The sequence below is a fragment of the Oncorhynchus nerka genome, linkage group LG3, assembly GCF_034236695.1.
Source record: "Oncorhynchus nerka isolate Pitt River linkage group LG3, Oner_Uvic_2.0, whole genome shotgun sequence".
NCBI lineage: Eukaryota > Metazoa > Chordata > Actinopteri > Salmoniformes > Salmonidae > Oncorhynchus > Oncorhynchus nerka.
The window spans coordinates 49,086,371-49,107,839 of NC_088398.1; the positions used below are offsets into that span (position 1 = coordinate 49,086,371).

The 21,469-nt window shown below is 42.7% G+C and overlaps 1 protein-coding gene across 4 annotated transcripts in view; it reads left to right on the forward strand.

Moving 5' to 3' along the window:
- The window catches only part of LOC115109934 (rho GTPase-activating protein 15-like), a 51,307-nt gene extending 35,372 nt beyond the window's left edge, over positions 1 to 15,935 (forward strand). For 3 of the 4 annotated variants that reach the window (XM_065013062.1, XM_029635188.2, XM_029635194.2), the window contains exons 11-13: positions 2,114 to 2,248; positions 9,606 to 9,711; positions 15,283 to 15,935. In XM_065013062.1, coding sequence (XP_064869134.1) covers positions 2,114 to 2,248; positions 9,606 to 9,711; positions 15,283 to 15,466 — 425 coding nt within the window. In that variant the 3' untranslated portion in view covers positions 15,467 to 15,935. The remainder of the gene's footprint in view (positions 1 to 2,113; positions 2,249 to 9,605; positions 9,712 to 15,282) is intronic. The other variant, XM_029635203.2, reaches the window with a different exon arrangement.
- The last annotated feature ends 5,534 nt before the right edge of the window (positions 15,936 to 21,469 follow it).

Below are 21,469 nucleotides of genomic sequence, written 5' to 3' on the forward strand. Positions count from 1 at the left end.
CAGTGAAACATAAAATATTACAGTTTTTAATGTCCCGTTGGTAGGATATACGTGCTTTCAGTTTATCTAATTTATTTTCCAGTGATTGAACGGCAGATTATCCACTCGTCACCTGATCCTCACAAGGCACCCCGATCTCTTTCCGCAAAATCTCAGTTTCTTTTTCCAGCGAATGACAGGATGAGGGCCTTTTCAGGATTTTGGAGTATATCCTTCCCGTCTGACTCATTTAAGAAACATTCTTTGTCCAATTCGAAGTGGGTAATCGCTGTTCTGATGTCCAGAAGCTATTTTCGGTTATAAGAGATTATGTAGCAACATTATGTACAAAATAAGAAAGAAACAATGCAAAAAAACTAACAAAATTGCACGGTTGGTTAAGAGCAAATTAAACAGCAGCCATCCTCTCTGGCGCCATCTTCAATAATCATGGATGATTCTGGGTAGTTACTGAGTAACTCTACTTAATTATGAATAACTGTAGAGACCTATTGATGGTGAATGAGTAACGGATCACAAGGCATTCTTTGGCAAATAAAAAATGATTGATGAATACCTTAAGAATGGGATCTTTCAGAGATAAAGGAAGGATAAAGCATCCCTCATGAGAATTCAAGTCAGATCTGGGCCTCCAGTGAAACACGTCTACGTACTTCATCTGAATTATCCAATGTTTCCTGTAAAGGACTCCTGGGGCATTTCTCCAGCAAACCAACAAGAGAACGTTTGTTGTTGTCCAGGCTCTGAGAATAAAGAATAGACTGGTTGACCTTTAGCCTAATTTATCACTCTGGAACGTATTTTTCTGTCTTGAGGTGGCTAGAAACCTTCTTTTTATTTAGAGACACCATTATTTGTTACTGTGCCCTGCAGTCCTAGAGATTAAAGAAGTGGTTTGTGATGCTGGGCATTGAGGGGAGAGTGACATCATCAACATTTTGCACATTCCAAGCATTCTGACACCATGACACCATGTGCCTACATTCTGTCCCACACATTCCATTTATCCTGAATGTGCTCCCAACCCCCATAGTTATAGAGAGCCAGTACAGTACAATCTCAAGTGAGAGTGGGTTGAAAACATTGACCATGTAGTAGGCTACTATGTCCTTCAGGACCATAGAACGCAGCAGGTTCAGTTTCCCTGAGTGGGTTTTGTACCAGGATTCAATACAAACAAGGAAACTATGGGCTGATTAGCAATCAGCTCAGATGTGTCAAGTGCACACACTGGAGAGGCTGGCTAATTGAAAGTCTGGACTTTTTTCTAGGGAGTACCTAAAACTGTGCAGAAAAAAAGAAAGAAATACCCTTCTGGCTTTATGTAATTCTCTATGACTCTGGCTTTCCAACACATTGCCTTTGTTTTTGGTTGGCCTAGGATGGAAGGGAAGATCTAAGATCATCTTGACATGCCAAATACATTACTCTAATTTCAAAGCATGGATAAAATCTCTCTAAGATAATTATCTATATGAAAATGATTCAGAAGTTCACTAGGCACTATATTCCTATTATCATGTAACAGGGTTGTCTGAAACGAACGATTGCTTATTTCCAGTTTCAACATACAGCATAATATGACTTTGTGCTGTACCATTCCACTGTCTTCAGACCTCCAGGCCTGTCATCTTGGCTTTGGATCATCCTGCACTCCTCCTGTGGCATATTGAGCCTGGTGCCTCTGAATCACTTCGTCACCTGATGGCCTGTCTCTGTCACTACCAGGGGTTTTCTCTATTCTCAGCCCTATCAGAACTAACTGATTCCAACAGAGGGTATATGTCAGTCTAGAACAGAAACCCAATCCAACACATGTGGCTTCATCAGACCTCTGGGTAGCTGGGAGCCTGTTAGCGAGCTCCGCTGTTAGCAGGTAAACATTAGCATAGTAATTAGCCTTTGCAAATTCTCCCAATTAAAGCTTTGTTGTTCCCTCTCTATTCCCTCTCCTGTTCTTTTTCTCTCTCTCTCACTCCCTCTTTCTCTTTCTCTCTCACTGCTCCTGTTCCTTCTCTTTCTCTCTTTCTCTGTTTCCCACTCCCACCTCTCTCCAAATCTTCCCCCTCTTCCCCCCTCTCTCTTGCCCCCTCTCTTCCTGGTGTTGTCCCAGAGGAGGAGTTTAACCTGGACGACAGCCAATGGGAGGACATCCACGTCGTCACCGGGGCACTCAAGATGTTTTTCCGGGAGCTGCCAGAGCCCCTGTTTCCCTTCCCATTATTTGAGCTGTTTGTGGAGGCCATCAGTGAGTATACAGCCTAGATGTTTTGCTGTTGTCATCAGCACATTAGTTTGTGTCAGCATATTCGCAAAGCTTGCGCTTGCAGTCAGATTTCAGTCACTTTCATTTTGAGGTCAAGAAGACTGAAAATATGGAATGCAATGAAATTCTCCAGATCCAGATTAATAACGGTTTGTGTCAGAACTGTGTAACGTTTGCTATTCTACCAGTGAAATAGGCAGGCTTGCCTGGGTTTTACATAGTAACATATGCATCAGGCCCTGTGGTGTGTTAGCATTAATCCTGTTTATACTGTACTCCATGCGCTTTTATTTGCCTCTAGAAACGTTGTCCTCAAGGCAGCTCACTTAAACACTAAACGATTTTTCATTCAGAGAGGCTGAGAGAGAGAAAGACCACTGAGGATTGAGCTGTGGTACAGTATGCTAAGTTGATACTCCACTCTCTGCTAAGCAACAGGGGTGAAATCAATAGCCATCTTTCCACATGGTCACTTGGCACATACAGTATGTATGGGCCCAGAGGAGAACAACCTCAGAGTTAGAACTTTAGGTTGCATTTGGAGGCGGTGAGTAAACTCTTCAAACATTCAGATAGATCTACACAGTATGTACAGGATTTCTTTCTGTGCTTCATGTACAATGTACTGTATTGTTGACTCCACTTACACCAGGTGGTCTCAAATAGGTTGCAGAGTCCTCTGCCTCTCTCGATCTGTCCAGTCAAAAGAGGTCGCTGTCGAACTGTGATGGGGGTCACCTCTCTCTCGCACCCCTGGCATCCCCTGGTGGTTAGTGGGGGGGAATTCCACAGGTCAAAGGTCACGACAGCCAGGGCTGGCGGTCCAGACAGAAGCTAACACAAGATCAGATCTGACACAGTCATGTGTCGACGTACTTCCACTCTACTTCACCACACCACACACACACACACACCCACCACACATTAACCCCCATCATGCCATTGTTCCGGCTCCCACCCTAGCCGCCGTCCTACTGACGCCAGTGTTAACCTTGTGTAAACAATACTGTTAAAGGTTGTGCACTTGTGTTGAAATGCTACCTGGGCCCTGTAACCCCACCTCAGGGTTGGAATACAGGGAGCATCAGCTCTCTCCTGAGCTCCATGGATGAAACATAAGGAAATTATATTGAATAATGCTTTTTCTTCTACCCCTTATTTATTTTTTCATTTGTTCTATATGTGTCATTTGTACAAAAGTGCCTGCTGTTGTCAATGCTGTCCCATCCCATACCCAAATATTCTCTCTGAGACCCTCGAAGCCCCCGGAAACAGATTGCGAAAACAATCCCAAGGTGGTGCTATAATTTGGCAATAAATATTTACATGCTCCAGAATGTAGGCCAGAATCCCCTCTGGCGCTCAAGGTGGTTACATCCAGTTAATCAGATAAGTATGTGCACGGCTGATGAGTCTCAGACAGCGTTTAGACAACTAATTAGCAGTGTAGGAAGCCCTTCATAGCAGGAGGTGTAATTAGGATAACCTGGTACGCCATGCTCCGCTGTAGAGATGAAACGGCCAGGGGTGGAGTCACTACAGATTCGCCACTAAGTGAATGTAGTTGTGCAGCTAAATAGATGCATTAGTGACCATATGGTGACGTACACCATTAATTTATATTGCAAAGATACTGAAAAACAAGACTGTGAAGATTTAGCATCAGCACATGGCAATCACCTGCCTCACGTCATGTAAGACGACCTAGTCCTAGTCCAAGATAATGAGCTGGTTGAACTGTCCAGAACATGAGAGCAAGGCCTAATCTGCAGCCAACACATTATTAGTAAACAGTTGTTTGACTTCATGTCCCATGTAGGACCTTGAGACAGGGAGAGAGTCTCCTGGTGATGGAGATGATGGGTCGTCAGCATCAGAGTCGCGTTGCCCATTGCTGGCTGGCCCTGTAATGGGGTTGCATTACGGGGAGTTCCTATGGGTCCGTGGCTTGTGTGGACGGGAGGTGAGCTGATTAAGCAGGTTTCAGTACACATCACCAGGTCTCTAATTGAAACCACCGTTCCAAGAGCCAACAGTGTTGCAGCTTACTGGAACCATGGCCAGTGTGCATGTGTTGTTACCAATGGCCAGTGTCGTTACCGGAATCATGGGCCAAGCGCTTGGGTCCCATTGGACAAAAAGACTTACAAGTACTACAACATGATGGAGAGTGTAGCATTGGATGTAGTCCAGTCCATTCACATCATATGAAAGGATTTTCTCAGCCACAGATAATGGAGACATGATATTGTTATCTCCTAAATATCCTAAGCACAATGCAAACACTTATCATATCTTCAGTCCGACACCTCCCTTTCTTTCTTTCTTTCTTTCTTTCTTTCTTTCTTTCTTTCTTTCTTTCTCTGGTCTCCTGTTTCATTTGTTTTCTCTCTACTTTTGTATGAACAGATGCCCCCTTCCCTCCCCTCCCTCCCTCTCAGCCCCGTAGGTTTGATGAGTTGTTCAGTCTGAGGTCCTCAGGTGGTGTCCATGCAGGCCTTGTCTCCCTGTCTCCCTTCCAAGTGAGCTGTTCATTCTTGGAAGGCTGAGAGGAGCAGCTGTGTTTGCAGGCCGTGATCCTGGCACCAACTTACCACGTTCTATTATTCATGTGGGCCTCAGTATCGGAGAGGGGTATCTGGAATCTCCAGCCACCTGTCTCGCAGACAAACGCTCCTTTTTGTTTCGCAAGCAAATCAATGCAAACACTGGTGAATTGAGCTTGATCTCGTTCGAGCACTGCTTCTATAGTTTTGTAGAGGATGGTGGCGGCATTGATAGTGTTGCCGTAAAAGTGTAAATGTTTCGGGGGAGGAGCGGAGTCTTGAGTTGAGACATTTTTACACTGGTTACAAGAACTAAGATGTTACATGTTCATGGATGAGTGGATGCTATCTGTATGCATGCATGTGTGTGTTTAACTGTTGATATTTACAAAGATTTGAACTCTCTTAAACATAAGTGATTTTATTAAAATGTTTGGCTCCCAGAACTTCAGATTGGCTGGCATCCTTAAAATTCTTCTGCTGTTAATTCAAAAATGCTAATTAGAAAAAGATGCATATTTTCCCAAGTTGTTTGGTCCTTGTCTATGCCCTCAGTAACCATGGAAATGGAGTCATGTGAGTTAGTAACTGGGCCACACAGACGAGGAGAGAAGTCTAAATACTGCTCCCTCCGCATCTCCACCAAGCCAGGGACTTTCTCTTCATTAACTAGCTAGCACAGTTTTATACATGGCTCTTATTTATTCACCATACTGACACAGAAACAGAAACACAGCAGAAAAACATTACTGCAGAGAGAATCGAGGGAATCTATTGTGTCTCAGTTGGGGTTGGTTGATTCACCCACTTAAGCAATAACTTTACCAATGTGGGTTCAGTATTTATGATAATACTGTAGATTAGGGAAGACAAAATGCCTGTACATGACAAACGTAAGAGAGAATCACATTTCTCTATAGTGTTTGGTATCTGTTTGAAATGCGTTTGTGGTTATAATGGTGATATCCTCGCTATCTCCAGGTCAGCTTGGGTTACACACCACTTCTCAAGCTTCAAAGAGACACATCATTTGCATATGAATAATTGCACGTATTCATGATCTGGCGTAGTTTAGTTGATAATCACCATTACAAGTAGGAAAGAATAGCATTCTATAGTCTTAACTCAAATACAAAGCGCACATCACAGAAAGGCAGAGAGCCCAGAGCCCTACAAGTCCTGTAGCATAGAAAGGAGTTGTTTTTATTAGTTTGACATTGTTTGGTTTGTTTCTATTTCTGACTTATTGAGAGCATACAGAGCACTCATCATAATCACAGATGGATTATTAACTTAGGACCTGTGTTCATAATGAGTATTAATTATGTTTGTGTATTTTCTGTAATGGGGAATGTGGTGCAAAGCACTCTCATGAATATGCAATTAAAGATTGAACAAATTAGGGAAAAAAACTATCTAGAAATTCTGCACTTCTGTGCTACTGTGCTGAGACTTCTTAAATTGGTAGGTATAACGTTTCAGTTTGAGAATAATAATTCCTCATAATTAAGTTTTACCTTTGATCAAGATACTTGAAGATGCTACCTTTTCATGAAATGGGGGCATTCAATGGTACTTATTAGTTCATTTCTTTTTATAACGCTCTAAAAACAAATTTGCATGCAAGTAAGCTGGCCATGCAAATCGTTTGAAATGCAAAAATATCTAGTTTCTATATTTCATCAAGGAGCTTTTCATGTTTAATAAATTACAGACACCATCCTCCAAGACTTTGTTATTCATTAACCAAAAGCACACAATTGGGATCCATTTAAAATCTTAATCACAACCTGCAGGATTATTTGCTTTCTGCTAATATTTGCCTTGACGGGGCTTTAGTGAGCCATGCAGTACACTAAGCCTGGAGATGAGGTTGTACAGCTAGATTTCCTGAAACAAAATACATTTCCCCCGTTTATAATGGGATTATATACACAGAGGTTTAGATGCTGAATGTGTATCTAGTCACTGTGTCACCGATTGAAACACTTATCAGAAATCGAAAAGAGAAGAAAAACTTGAGGCTATTGTACAGTAATTGGTTCTCACAGAAATCTCTATGAATATACAGCTATTGACATTCTCAAATGACTAACATTGGGTTTTAAGATTTACATTGCGAATGTTTAATAACTGGGAAAGTAGCTTTGCACAAATGCAAAAATGTCTACAATTCCATAAATCGTATTGTCCCAACTTGATACCTCAAAACAAAACAAATCAAATGTTATTTGGCACATACACCGTTTACAGCAGGTATAAAAAGTGCAGTGGAAATGCTTGTAAGCTTACAGACTACAAAAAAAAACGAAGTTTGTATGCATTTGTTTGGCATTTACCTTCTTGTTCCAATCTATACAGATCAGCAATTCTTAAATATTTGTTTGGGATCAAAGGACTATTCCTTGGTTTACACCCCATACACAGTATTGATTTTCATTGGCACAGCCATGTTTGTTTGTGTTGTTGTATACAGACCTGGATGGGGAGTTGTAATGGTCTGTTGTCATAGCAGCTCATAAATCACTCAATCCCCTCTAGGTGCCCAAAAGCTGCCTAATGCTGCAGCCGGGGACTAAAGTTGACATGACTAATGTTCGTTTAGTCTTCTGTGGGGTACGCTCGATCCCTTGAGATGTTTCCCATCATTGAGAGGCTTTACTCCTGTTCATGCCAGATTCATAACCATATTGGATTTGCAAAAAAAAAGGAAATAGGCTCTTCCAGGAAATGGTACCACACTTAATGTTCTATGCATGCTATGGTTGCCAAAAGTCAGCTCAGTCAATTAAATAATCACAACTTAATTTATACGAAGGCTGAAAATGATCTTCTGGTTTAGAGTAGTTGTGTGAAGAGCAGTATTAACCGTATTCATCTGGCTCCATTGCTCATCCAGTGCCATATTATATGACCCTGTGTGACTTTTGGGTCAGGTTGTATGTTTCAGTGTGTGGTACGTTGGAGTGAATCAGCAAATGTAGATGCTATAATCCTAACAGGGCATTTCAGCCTGCTTTAAATTAATGACACTGTCCTCGCCATCTGTCCACAATGGTGAGCTGAGGGGCATCTCCAATATGTCAGCCACCAACGGCAAAGTAATGAATGAATCATGTCCTTTGTGCCAGTAATGTAGACTAGATTAAATATTTTAGGGTGAGGCCTACTATTGATTAGTTGTGTAGCAGCAGGTGCCTCTTATAAACAGTTCTGCATTGTACTTAACAGATATATCGCCTGATCTATTTCAGAGTGGGTCATCTCTAGTCAATTCAGATAATCTCAGTGATAACTTCCAGTCATAGTTAATACTGAGGACAAAAACTAAACAGGAAAACTCTGTTCAGAGTGACAGCCTGTCCGCCAGGCAGGGAAAGCTGCCACACATTCCATCCTGCCGGGCCGGCGCAGAGCGTAGCTCAGGCTAGGCTCACCTAGAGCAGAAGGTCAGGGGCCCTACTCTCTCTCCCAGAACGGGTTTGTCCATCTGTGCCCAACTGGCAGGGTTGGCACCCGACGTGGGCATCTGCCACCTGTGCTTGTGCCAGCTCGGTGTACACGCAGACATCTGCTCTGGCCGTGCTCAAGGGGAGCCTCCACGGTACGACAGACAGGGGGCCAAACATTGTCCTCGCCTCGCTCTGCGGCTCTGTCTGCTAACAACCTGGGGTAATGAGAACAAGCAGAGCTGAGTAGACTCCATTAGGCCATTAGTGTTAACCTAACCTGTGGGTTCCTCTGGAGGTCAGAGAAGGATGCTGAGCAGTGAGTACAGGGAGGGTAGAACAAGCATGAGGTTATTGTCACCTCTTTGCAGGATGTCGATATAAAAAAACAGGTAGCAGGTTTCAACAGATTGGATGGGAGGTGTTGCATGGCTGTAGTGCCACAGTGGGTGGGACAGTTTTTGGACTATAGATGTGTTACTGAGTGTTGCAGTTTCTTGTCATATTTATCAGGGATTGAGGACTGGATTTGTCTTGTTTTATAACAAAAACTATTTTAGTACTTTTCACTCTCTCCCTCTTCAGCAAATACATCAACACAAACACACACATTCACACGTGTTTCCCCAACTCTTCCTAAATGGAGTAGCAATACAGAAAGCAAACATCTGTTCAGATTAATAACACGCAAAGTTGTTTTGGGGTGGAATTCAGGGTTGGAAAAGGAGCTTGATCCCTGGACTGGTTGTATTGACGTCCCCACCTGGCCTGGCCCCTATGAGGACTAAATCATCGAGGATTTTCTCCCTGGGATTATCTAACTCATCTGACCATAGTGTTAGGTTTCTATTTGTTTTGATTACAATCAAATAAAGTCTCATTGAAAGACATGCACATTGTTTGAGAAATTTCATTGGTGTATTCCTCTTACAGAACAGTGTGTATCAGGAGAGGAGGTGCAGTCTTAAGAGTGTTACCCATCAGCTAGCACAACATGATGGATGCTACCCATTTATAAGGGTCATAGGTCAGACACAATGTCGCCAAACAGTTTGCCATCTATATAAGGCATTATGGGTAAGGGCCCATCTGACTCCCCATTGGAGACTGGGAGGTTCCCTTGGGATGGCTAATTGGTCAGCCAAGTGTTGTGTTACAGTAACAGAAAGGCTCTAATGGTTTCCAGTAATAACAATAATGACCATCCATTTTTTTTTAAACTAAGTAAAGTCTCACTTACTCTTGAATTGAATGTGAATAATCAGACAAACATCTACACTTGGATAATCAATCTTTATAGTGTTGCCACTTAACGATATTCCTCCAAATCTTCCTTCGGAACAGAGACGAAGGCTGGCAAGCAGAAGGTGCAGGTGATAAAGAAGCTAGTACTTCAGCTCCCTAAACCCAACCAGGACACCATGAGAGTACTCTTCAGACACCTGCAGAAGTAAGTTGACAGCCTGTTAATGTCATTGGAGCACAGCCGGAACATGTTGTATTCAATGTCCAGAATTCGGATGGATTGTAGAATGCGGTAGGCGAATGCTATAGTACTACAGTAGTAGTACTACTAACTCATAGTCATTTTTTTCTATTAGCCCAGTGTTTTTAAAAAGTAGAGTGACAACAGAGGGTCAAACGTACAGTAAAGGGTGACAGAGAGGTCACACTAAAACATCAAGCTCTGGAGAAAGTTACGTATGACCCTCCTATCCCCCTTCCCCCCACCCGGCCGTGGCATCCCGGCCCCATGTGTGTAGGACAGGGGGAAATGACCTCAGTGCTGCCTGCGTGTGCAAGTTGCCTGGCCCCGGTCCACTCTGACTGTCCTGGCCAGGCTAAAGGGGCCATATGGCTAAACCCATGTCCCAGGAGAGGTGTTCTATCCCATCTTACCCTTCTCCATATTTACCACCCCACACAGGAGGCCAAATGACTCATTTTAGATTGATGAGCCCCTCCCTAACTGGAACATACCCCTTGGCTACAGCAGAGGACGTGTGTGTGTTTGTCTGTTTGCTTTCGAATGCCAGGTCCCTCAATAAGTCCAAATCCCCCATTCATATCCCCATGCAGAATTGCCTGCAGAGATAACCCCAAAACATCTCTATCTCTTTATCTCTCTCTTTCTTTCTCTCTCTATTTCTGTCTCCCTCCTCTCGCTCTTTCTTTTTCTCTCCTTTCTCTCTTTTCTCTCTATCTTCCAATCTCTACCTCTCGTTCCCCCTCTCTCTTTCAGCAATGACACACCTAGTTCAAGGAATGGTTTCAGCGGCATTTCTATCCTATTTCTCAGTCCTTCTCAGCTCTTCTTTGCAGCTCCTTTATGCAGCTTTGCATAATAGAATATGTTGAATAATATCCTCATAAAAACTATCAATGGACTGAGTGAAGTAATGTTACTGACACATTGTTTTGCTCACACGGTTTCATTGCGCGGGGATTGTGGGGACAGAGTAAATCCCAGGCAGTGCCTCCAAGTCTGCCCCCACCACAAAATGACTTCTCCCTGCCCTCTCACCATGCAAATAATCAAGCCAGAACGTCTCATGTGACAGAATGGCAGGAGAACGGGCCCCTAGGGACCAGATCCAGGACTTTGGCTACCACACCCTTACCTATTGATGTGGTTTAGCTCTAATTCACTTATTTCTCTCTCCCTCTTTCTCGCTCTCTGTCTCGCTCCATACCGCGTTCACTTCCAGTTCCACTCTTTATTTCTCATAGGCTAGATGCGTTTGCCTAATCTAAATTTCACACCAGACCACAGTAAATTGGGATCATGTGTGATTTTTTTACATTTATTATTTGCCTTTTTTCCCCCCAAAGAAAAGAGCATAGCAGCATTGGAGGGCACACAGGCACAGTGTATAAAGCATTCTCTGAGATTGCCAGAGAACAAAAAGAGGGGGAACATCTTATAAAGACAATTAGAGGTAAAGAATGAGAGTACGAAGTTTACGCTGACAAACGCTTATCAGTGGTGCATGTTGCCTTATCGAGGATATCAAATGAGATTACAGAGTGTGTGAATGTGTCCCTGCCTCCCATATTAAACAACTTTTATTCCAGAAGGAAGAGTGGTTTATGATCCCAGGCTTCACTGAGCGGTTTTATTTCGGTCCTGGCTGGGTTGTCTGTGCCTTCAGTAATGTAGGAGTCTATGAAGTTTTCTGACTGCTTTGTTGTGGCTTCATTCTCTGCCTGTGTGGAACCAGTGTTTCCTTTTCCCCCCGATCCATAGGGTCTGGCTTCAATATCGAGCTGTGTACTTGCATTGTGATGATGTGGTCAAGGAAACCAGATTCTCTGAAGTGTACCTTCACTTAGCCATTCTATTTATTCTCCTTTTTCTACGTGTTTTTGTCACTGCTGTTCATGGTACCATTTACCACAAGGGCTTTAAAAAAATCCATGGGCTTTCAATTCCTGCTGACCTTACTACAGAGTGGAAAACAAACCTCTATAGGTGTGATAGGTAGCCTCAGCCGAGGCTAGGAGAGGAATCAAAATCAATGGGTGCTGCTGAACCAGAATGGATGACATAGGTCTGTCTAGGACAGCTCTTATGATTGGCTCTCAACTGCCATGATCCAATGCAGTGTTGTTTAACCATAGTGCACCAAGAAGATGCTCGCTGCTTGGAAACTTTTCAACACTTCAACTCAAATGTTTGGTCCCATGGGATATTTTTAGTTCAAATGGGGCGCTGTCTGTTCACTTTACGAGACTGACACTTATAGTTTCAACCTTCGAGCTTTAGACCACCCCCCCATCCCCTCTCCTCCTCGTCCCTACCTCCTCCGGCTCCCTGCCCCTTCCTCTCTCTCTCTTCCCATCCCCACCTCAATTTATTATCTGTCCCATGATCCTGAAGGAGTCAGTGATCCTGACCCAATTAGGAGGAGCCTTCCAGGCGAGGAGGAGGGGAGGAGGGGAGGAGGAGGAGGTGGAGAAGAAGGAGGGGACCCCATCATGGTCCAGCTCTCATTTTCTGTCATGCCCCGCCTGGAGAAACTAGATGCTAATTAATTACCATTGGCATCTTGGGCCGTGCACGTCAGCTCATGTAGGATACATCAATGATTCGTCAGATCAAATCACGAGTCCCCTCTGGTCAGCTCTCTGGGTAGGGTAGGATGGACATTGCTGATATGAGCTGTGTATGCCACCATGGCTTTTTGGAAACACTGTGCCAGGGTGTTGGTGACTAGTCATTACTTGCAAGTTTGGGTGTGAAGTATTTGAAGTGTGATTTTGTTTCCTGTAAGTATAGCTAGTGTTAGAGGTTGTAGCCGTTGTAGTCAGAGGAAGAGGAGATGAGGAATAGCTAGTCTACACAAAGTTATACCAGTCTCCGTTGTGCCGAGGCAGAATGATCCTGAGAACTAAGGTGATGTATTCCTTCTGTGAATATACAGTGGAATTACTTTAATAATGAATAATAATAATATACAGTGGAATTACTTTAATAATGAATAATAATAATATACAGTGGAATTACTTTAATAATTGAGTCGCCTTATTTGAGATCATTAGTGAACCATTAGGCATGGTAATCCAGACCCTTAGATCATCGCAGTGTTCTAATTAAGTTAAAACGCTGATGGTCAGACAGGCAGAGAACAGTGATGTACTGTACACAGGCACAGGGCTGAGGTTAATTGCAGACATAAATAGGAAATGATAGCGTGTACACATTTTAATCAGGTTTCACTCCAAGACACACTCCGAAACACTTAGTCACATGGACACACAATACATGCAAAGACACAGACCTACAGTAATGGCAAGTGCATGGATAGAAACTCTTATTCATCAGGTGAATTCAACTGCATTTAGAAAGTCTCAAATAAAATAAAAAGCACTTGCACATCATATTGTCCACCTCAAGTATGTGCGTTCAGTAAACTTTTGTTTTTCCCAGTCATCCCCTAAAAGATATATTTTACCAGGTTCTTACAGCACGTGCACGCGGTGACAGTAAATCTCTAATTCTGCTTTGCTAGCGCCGATAAATAGGTGGTAGTGAATTTCACTCCCTGCAATTACACTCCCACCTGTGAACGTAAGTGCTCTCGTCTGGAATCAATTATGGCACTCTTTTCACAATATAGCTCCTTCCAAGACATCAGGGTTCTGTGCCTTACTAGCATTATGGCACAAGGGGACACACTGTTCAGTACTAGCTACATTGGTATTGCTAAAGCTAGCACTCTGAACATTATTAATATACATAAATTACCACAGCACATTGATACAGATTCGCTCTGACACCGTAGCATGATAGCATATTTTATGGAAAATATCATTTTTGTTGGGCTTAAAGTGAGATGAGGATAATTATTCATAATGATTGTGTCAGGTTTTATCATCATCGTGCCTTTCTCTTAGTAATGAGCTTGAGAAATATGCATGGCCTGAACACGCTGGGTCGATATTATAATGACATGTGGCAGAGCAAGATGTTGACCATCCCACATGATTAACGATTTAGAGGCCTATTTCCATTGGTGAGAGATACAGCCTGATCGTGACCTTTCCAGACACGTGTTTTATTGACATATACTGTAGCACTGAAATCAACTGTTTAGACAGACTATCCCTAATGTGAATGTCAGTCCATCTTAGATGTCTATCCTGATTGAGCTCTTGCATACCTGTACATCTGCCTTTACATCGGCTAGATGTTATGTTAACTTAACTATTATAGTAGTTGTCACAAAGAATACTCCATACTTTGGGGAAAAAGGGAAAGAAATCATATTGAACTTTTCTAGTGTGTTTTCTTACTATACATGTGCACTACATTTAGGCAATGGAAAAAATATTCAGACTGTTGTTTTATTTTGCTTTTTGTTTTATGACATGTAAGCCATAGATAACATCACTTAGGGCTTTCGAAAAGACCAGCTTCAGGCGCTGCAGTGCCTAATCCTGGCACCCTGACAATACCTTTGGATGCAATTATCTGCTGAGAGGCCCTGTGTGGATCTGTTTTGGGCACGGAGGGACCCCATCCCACCTCAGAACGCTCCGTCAAGATCCCACTGACAGCTTGGAGATGCGCCCCACGCCACAGCCCTTCCATCCCGTTCCAGGCCTCACTCCATAATGGGCCCAGAGGCCTGTGGGCGGCAGCCTCCTCCACAGAGGGAGTAGAGACTGGAGCGGAGTGGGTCCCCCTGCCTGGGCCTGCCTGGGTCTTTGTCCCATAGCCAAGCCTCAGCTCAGGAAGAATACTTCTCAAAAAGCCTCCCTGTATCACATTCTCTGTGCTTTCTCCAGAAAGTACAACCACTGAGTCCTCATATACACCCTGCATAGCATACTGCTCATGTCAAGGTAATGGAATATACAGTATATCTAATGGATTATGGCCAAGGAAGAAGGCGAGGCAATCTGTACAGTGAAACAAAAGCAGGTCACTGCAGATTGTACAGTAGAGAATATCATCTACAGTTTCCTCATTGCGGCATAGAATCGTACAGCATGTACGTAATGTACAAGAGTTGCATGTGCTTCTTAATTTCCTGCCCCTGTTTTATCCAGTCCCCAAACCTTCTCCAGACCTCCTCTCTACACTGAAACTCCATCCAGATTTATTTTGTAACTTTCCCTATTCAGATACATTAGAGTCAATAGATGTTCCGCAGTTGACTGCCGGTGCTGAATGTGTGGCATGAAGTGAAAGTACACATCTTTGGATCTTTGAGTACACAAAGCTGGGTGCACAAATGATATACAGAGTTACCAATACTGAAATAAGAGATGTTTTCAACAGGGGCTATTGAAGGGTAAAAATCAGCCTTGCTAACAAATCTACTGAATGTGTGCAGAAATGATCCAACATTTTCCGGTAGCAATGAGATGTCTGTTTTTGTGATGGTCATTGATGTTGACTTGAAAAGCCTCGTTTCGTGACTCATGAGTTAATATCCCATTGTTTCAATCTCAACCATCTAAATCAAAGCTCTCTCTTGTTTTCCCAGATAATTTAACCATTATCTCTCTGCAGGATTCTGACGTGTTCACGGAAAAACCTGATGTCGACACAAGGCATCAGCATCGTGTTTGGCCCGACACTCATGTGGCCTGAGCTGGACTGTGGGAACATGGCGGTCAACATGGTTTATCAGAACCAGATAGTGGAGTTCATCCTCATTGAGAGCCCAGAGATCTTCGGCCTGGAGAAGAAGTGATAAGGACATTTTATCTACAGCAATGGATGGATTCATGAACAGACAAGAGGACCTGTTGTGCCTAAAGCTTGGAGCTAGTTGCTAGTATTTCTGTAATATATTATTAATAGTGAGGATTTACACCTTATCTTAAAGTTTTAATAGCATTTATATCTTACTATGTTGTTAGTTACACTTCTTGAACCCAGAACCCAAACTGTGATTTCTGAATTGTGCTATAGTGAATGCATACTAGTAAATAGCTTATTTTGTGGTCTGGCTCTTCCATTGCCTTATACTGCATAGCTACAGTATCATGAAAGAAGTATTGACAAAAGTAATGATACTATGTTAAGTTATCTGTGTGTGCCTGTGTGATGCATTCAAGTCTGTGAATGAGCATCATCCTCAAGTGTGTCTGAGACAGGCTCTATGCAAATGGGCCTGTCTCAGACACACTTGGAAATTAAAAATAATCCTTTGAATATGAGCACTGAGGTTTTTTGTTTCTTCATATGCATTGTATGAAACCACAAGCACATTGGGAAAAGTCTCCCTTCCTCCTCCAATTGCAAATGTCTGTTTTAAGGGTTAAACAAACATATACAATGATGTAACATGAATACTGGGTGATCAGAGGAGCCTACCTACACACAGAGACAACCCGGATGAGATGATTACTTTTAATAATTTTCTCTGACGAACGACCACTCATCGAAATATAACTAATGGAGCTGTCCCTGAAATAAAACAGTCAATCACAGTGTAAATGAATGGGAGGGCGAGCAGAGCAGAGAGGAGCAGCCACAGCCTTTGTAGTCTAATAAGTGATCACAGGACTCATATCATACGTCTGTCAGCTCCTATTACACAGCCCTGCTCCTCAAAGCACGGCCGCAATTAAAACAGGTTCCCTAATCTGGACGTATGTAATGCCATTTAAATGTGTCACTTTTAAAGTTGCCATCATGTCCAGTACTGTACACAGTGAACCCCTTATTCCATTCTCACATCACTTTCTGTACAGCACTGTATACTGTAAGACGTTACAGGGATCTGAAACACCTGAGAGATTCATGACAAGAGAATCACAACAGATTATTGGTGGGTGTATTGACCTCTATCCTGGATATTGTTCACATCGATTTGTCTGCAAGTCCTGTTTGATATACACAAACCCATCTGTTTCAGATCATTTAATTCAAGAGTGAATCTAATTCCTGGAGGTTTGATGAAGATCGGGAAAAATCTTTAATCTAGGAAAAGACTTCGTTTAGGCTTTTTGTCAATATGTTTGCTTTGATTTATCCAGACTGATCCAAAGCTGGTCAGCAGCTCTTCGTTGCTCTACGTCAGACCAGAGGGAGGGTGGGGTGAATCAGCACCCTCTGCTGGTCACTAGTGGCCAGGGCAGAGTCACTCAGACAAGGTGTTCTCCATCACTATCAGATCACAGCTGCTCTGCTCCTACTTATATGACTAGAGACCACATGAAACACACTCCCTGTCTGCTCTGACCATTTGCTCTCTGGGAACAAAGCTTTGTTGTGCCGTGTGCTATTTTTGTCTTTTCGGCTGGAGTAGGAGTCCCTCGTCTTTTAAGATACAGCAGGAGTCGCAGGTTTACCAACACTGCAGACTTGCCCTCAAGGGAAATTGTTTGTCTTCATTGTGGATGCAGAAACCCTAAGAAAGCCATGGACTGTGTAGATACATTTTTGTCAATGTGGTCATCCATTTTACAATGTCTAAATATCAGTATGATGACAACTCTGCAATACTGCAACAATGCCAACAGTTGTCCTAGAACATGTCCTAAATCAATATCATTATACCAGGAGGATTAATGGATCTATGTCATTTGGGATGGTCCAGACACACACTCAAGCACCAACCACTTACAGCATCTGTAGCATATAGTATCATAGACTACCAGTCCAAAGAGCTTCCACTCTGAAGCTGCCACTTTGAAAGTCAAAGTATGTCAAAAGAACCTGTATCAAATAATTAATTTGACTTACTCCCAGTAGGTTGTGAGTCGTTTGAAAGGCAATAAGGTGCCATGCTTTCATACTCCTCAACAGCACTATAGAGCTGGGTAGATGACCCGTTGTGGATGTACTAATCAGTTCCCTGTAGAGCTTATTTGAGGAAGAGCATGTAGAGATAAGGCTAAAGCAACAGGAGCCCTGTCTAGTATGACAAACACACGTCCAATCAAAATGTTCCAAGTTAAATCAAGATCACTGCATCTTCTGGTAGGGTATCAACCAACTATTGTATTTGTTGAGGAGAAATGTGATTTGTGTAAATACTGTCAGAAAGCGTTTCTCAGTCAGCATATCTCCATATGGATTGAGTGTACAAATAATCCGGAGATACAATTGTAGCTGTGTGGTACTGTACGACAGCATTCACATCAGTTTCAAATCAGCCAACTGCTTTCATACCCCCGAACAGAAGTTTCTGTTTATACACTTTTTAAAAGCCAATGCAAAGACTATGCCATTATGGAATGCGCAATTTTTCTTCTACAGAGCTCAGCAGAGATAAGAGAAAGTCTAATTATGGGAAAGCCATTTTTCTGCATTTCATTATTCTCTAAATCAGATGTCTCATGCCTTGGCAGAGAACTGGGAGAACGATGGGAGAGTGACATACTTAAACTAGCTTTGTGGTTGTGTTTCACTAAATCTCCACAGAGAATAAAAGACAGAACGAGTTCCAGCTTTGGGTGACCTCCCTCCTGGCACGCAGAGACACTTTCGAAGACCAAACGAGCCCGGCAGGCCACCAATGATTTCAGCGCCACATTTCACTCTCTACACAACTTTTGACAAAAAACATGAATGCGGTCTTGGATCCAAGAGACCGAGTTTTTGCTGCATGGGAATGTTTCATCCATTTGCTTGTTTTGTTAAAAGGGGTTTTGTCGAAGTGTTGGACGGAGAGTAGGAAGGATATGCTTAAAGTAATTGGCAACATAAATATGTAATGTAAATAGGGCAGTATAAATAATAGGAGCAGGGTTAACTGCAGAGTGGTCTGTGAATAAGGGAGAGGTAACAGAAGAATGACAATTCTGCCATATGACACTACGTTCAGCTTGGGACCCCTCTGTCCAACTCCATAACCAAGACGTGAGTCAGAGTAGGCTACAGTACAGGGGGAATGTGGCCGGTTTGTTTTCCTTCTTCCAGCCAAGACTCTCTATGTGTGGTGATTTCATATAATAACTGTCGACCACTCTGTTTTGGAATAGCCCCCCTTTGTTCCTTTTTGGAAGAGCTTCATGGCAACGGACGTCTGCCTTCTTTAGTAAAAAATTTTTTTTTTAAATTTAAAAAATCCTTCAGAAAGAAGAAATGGAGGCATAACAATACATTGTCCCTGTGAAACGCCTGCCACGTTCTAACCACCAGGCCTATTAAAACACAACCCCAGCTCCAAAAGAACATGGCAGCATATTGATAGCATATGACTGTGTCACTTGAGGACAAACTCCTTTCTCCATTCCTCCCCCTTTAAATATTTTCTATCAGGGAACACCGTCACAGAGAAATGAAATGGCCCATATGTTAACTGTAAAAAGCTAATGTGGACTAATCAGAGCTAGCCGGGCTCTGCTAATTACTGTACCTTTAATGCTGCCTCTCCTGGGACTGGGCTCATCAGAAGCCTCATGGAAAATTGAGGCTGGCCTTTATTTAAAAATGTATTTTCTTTCCTCAAGTGTTGCATTTTTAAATAACTCCCCGTGTTTCTGTGACAGTCTCAGAAGTCCTCTGATAGGCCTACGCTTGGGTTAAGGCTTGATTTGCTAAATTCAGTTTACAGAGGTGGTAAACAAAGTTGCCACTTCAAAGACGTATTTATAAGTTTGTCACTGTGAATTTATGCATTTTCTTTTCCCTTCATCGTGTTCTAGGAACAAATGCAGCAACATAGCATGATGAGAACTAGTGTTGCATGTAGGCTACAATACAGTTAACTGGGTAGCACTTTATCTTATGACCCTGTTTCTACTGGCAACATGCAACAATTTCAAAGATTTTCCCTTTTACAGTTCTTATAAGGAAATCAGTAAATTGGAATAAATTAATTAGGTCCTAATGTATTGGAATACAGATATGCATCTGTTCAGGGACGCAACTTTGGTTTTAGAAGTGGGGGAGGACCTAACCTACGCTCCTCCCATTTTTGGGAGCATCTAAAGCTAATTTCCTGCATTTCTACACAATCTGTCCAGTCATCAACTAGGTAAGAGATCATTATTAAATATGTTTAAGTGATTGATAAGATTGAACTAGATTAATGATAATTCAATAATCATTACTGTGTTGCACCTTTAACCAATATACTAACACAGGAACAACTCTTTAAAAAATACAAAGACATTTGATTTTCTTTATTCAGACATCCTCTATATAACATTTTAGCCAGACCGCCCAGCCAGCCAGAGCCGCCAGCACGCCCAACCCCCACCAGGCTAGTCAATAACTCAACTCTCTACCCAACTTCCTTCCCATGTTTTTGTTTTATGTCTCAAGGAAAGGTTTGGAAATAAGGCACAAATACACCTACATATTAACACACAGAAACGGTACACACTCCATATAATTCATATCACAGGCCTAATAGTACTGTAGAGCTGTTTTTACTTGCACAATATAGCTGAATTGCCCCGTCGTGTCCCTAAGGGTCCACGTCCCTGCAGCGCCCAAATCCAACACACCCCACTCAGCTTTAGGATCTTAGTGAAACATTCATTATTGGTTTCAGGTGTGTTGGGCCAGAGTGTCAACCAACAGTAGGCAGACCCCCAGGGCCAGGACTGAGCAGCCTAGCAGCTAGGTATTGCCTAAATAGGTATCTCCCCTGATGTGGACATGTTTTCAATACAGACTCCTTTTGTCATACTGAATTGTAGCAGATCCTTTGTTCGCACTCCCCAGGGCGATTGAACTGATTCCAGAAGCAGACCGGCAGAGGAGAGGTGCTCGGAGTGGTCTTCTAGTCCGACTTAGGAGGCACTCACACCACCCACCGCTTCCGAGTATATTACTCACAAATGTTCCGTCTCTGGATAATAAAGTTGACGAGCTCAGGGCATGGGCTTCTTTCTAGCGAGACATCAGAGATTGTAACATACTCTGTTTCACGGAAACATTGCTCTCTCGGGATATACTGTCTTAGTCGTTCCAGCCAATTGGGTTCTCAGTTCATTGTGCAGACAGGAATAAATATCTCTCCGGGAAGAAGATGGGTATATGTGTATGTTTCATGATTAACGACTCATGGTGTAATTGTGATAACATACAGGAACTCAAGTCCTTTTGTTCCCCCAACCTAGAATACCTCACAATCAAATGCCGACCGTATTATCACCCAAGATAATTTTCTTCGGTTATAGTCACGGCCATGTATATCCCCCCTCAAGCCGATACCACAACGGACCTCAAAGTCCTTCACTGGACTTTATGCAAACCGGAAACCACATATCATGAGGCTGCATTTACTGTAGATGTGGATTTTAACAGAGCAAACTTGAGGAAAAGCCTGGCAAAGTTCAATCAACATATCGACTGTAGTACTCACGCTGGTAAAACACTCAACCTCTGTTACTCCAACTTCCAGGATGCATATAAGGCCCTCCCCCAATCTCCTTTCGGAAAATCTGTCAACGACTTAATTTTGCTTCTCCCTCCTACAGGCAGAAACTCAAACAGGAAGTACCTGTGCTGATGACTATCCAATGCTGGTCTGACCAATTGGAATCCACGCTTCAAGATTGTTTTGATCACGCGGACTGGGATATGTTCCGGGTAGCTTCAGAGAATAATATTGACGAACACACTGATACGGTGACTGAGTTAATCAGGAAGTGTATAGGAGATGTTGTACCCACTGAAACTATTAAAACCTACCCTAACCAGAAGCCGTGGATAGATGGCAGCATTCACGCAAAACTGTAAGTGGACCACCGCATTTAACCATGGCAAGGTGACTGGGAATATGGCCGAA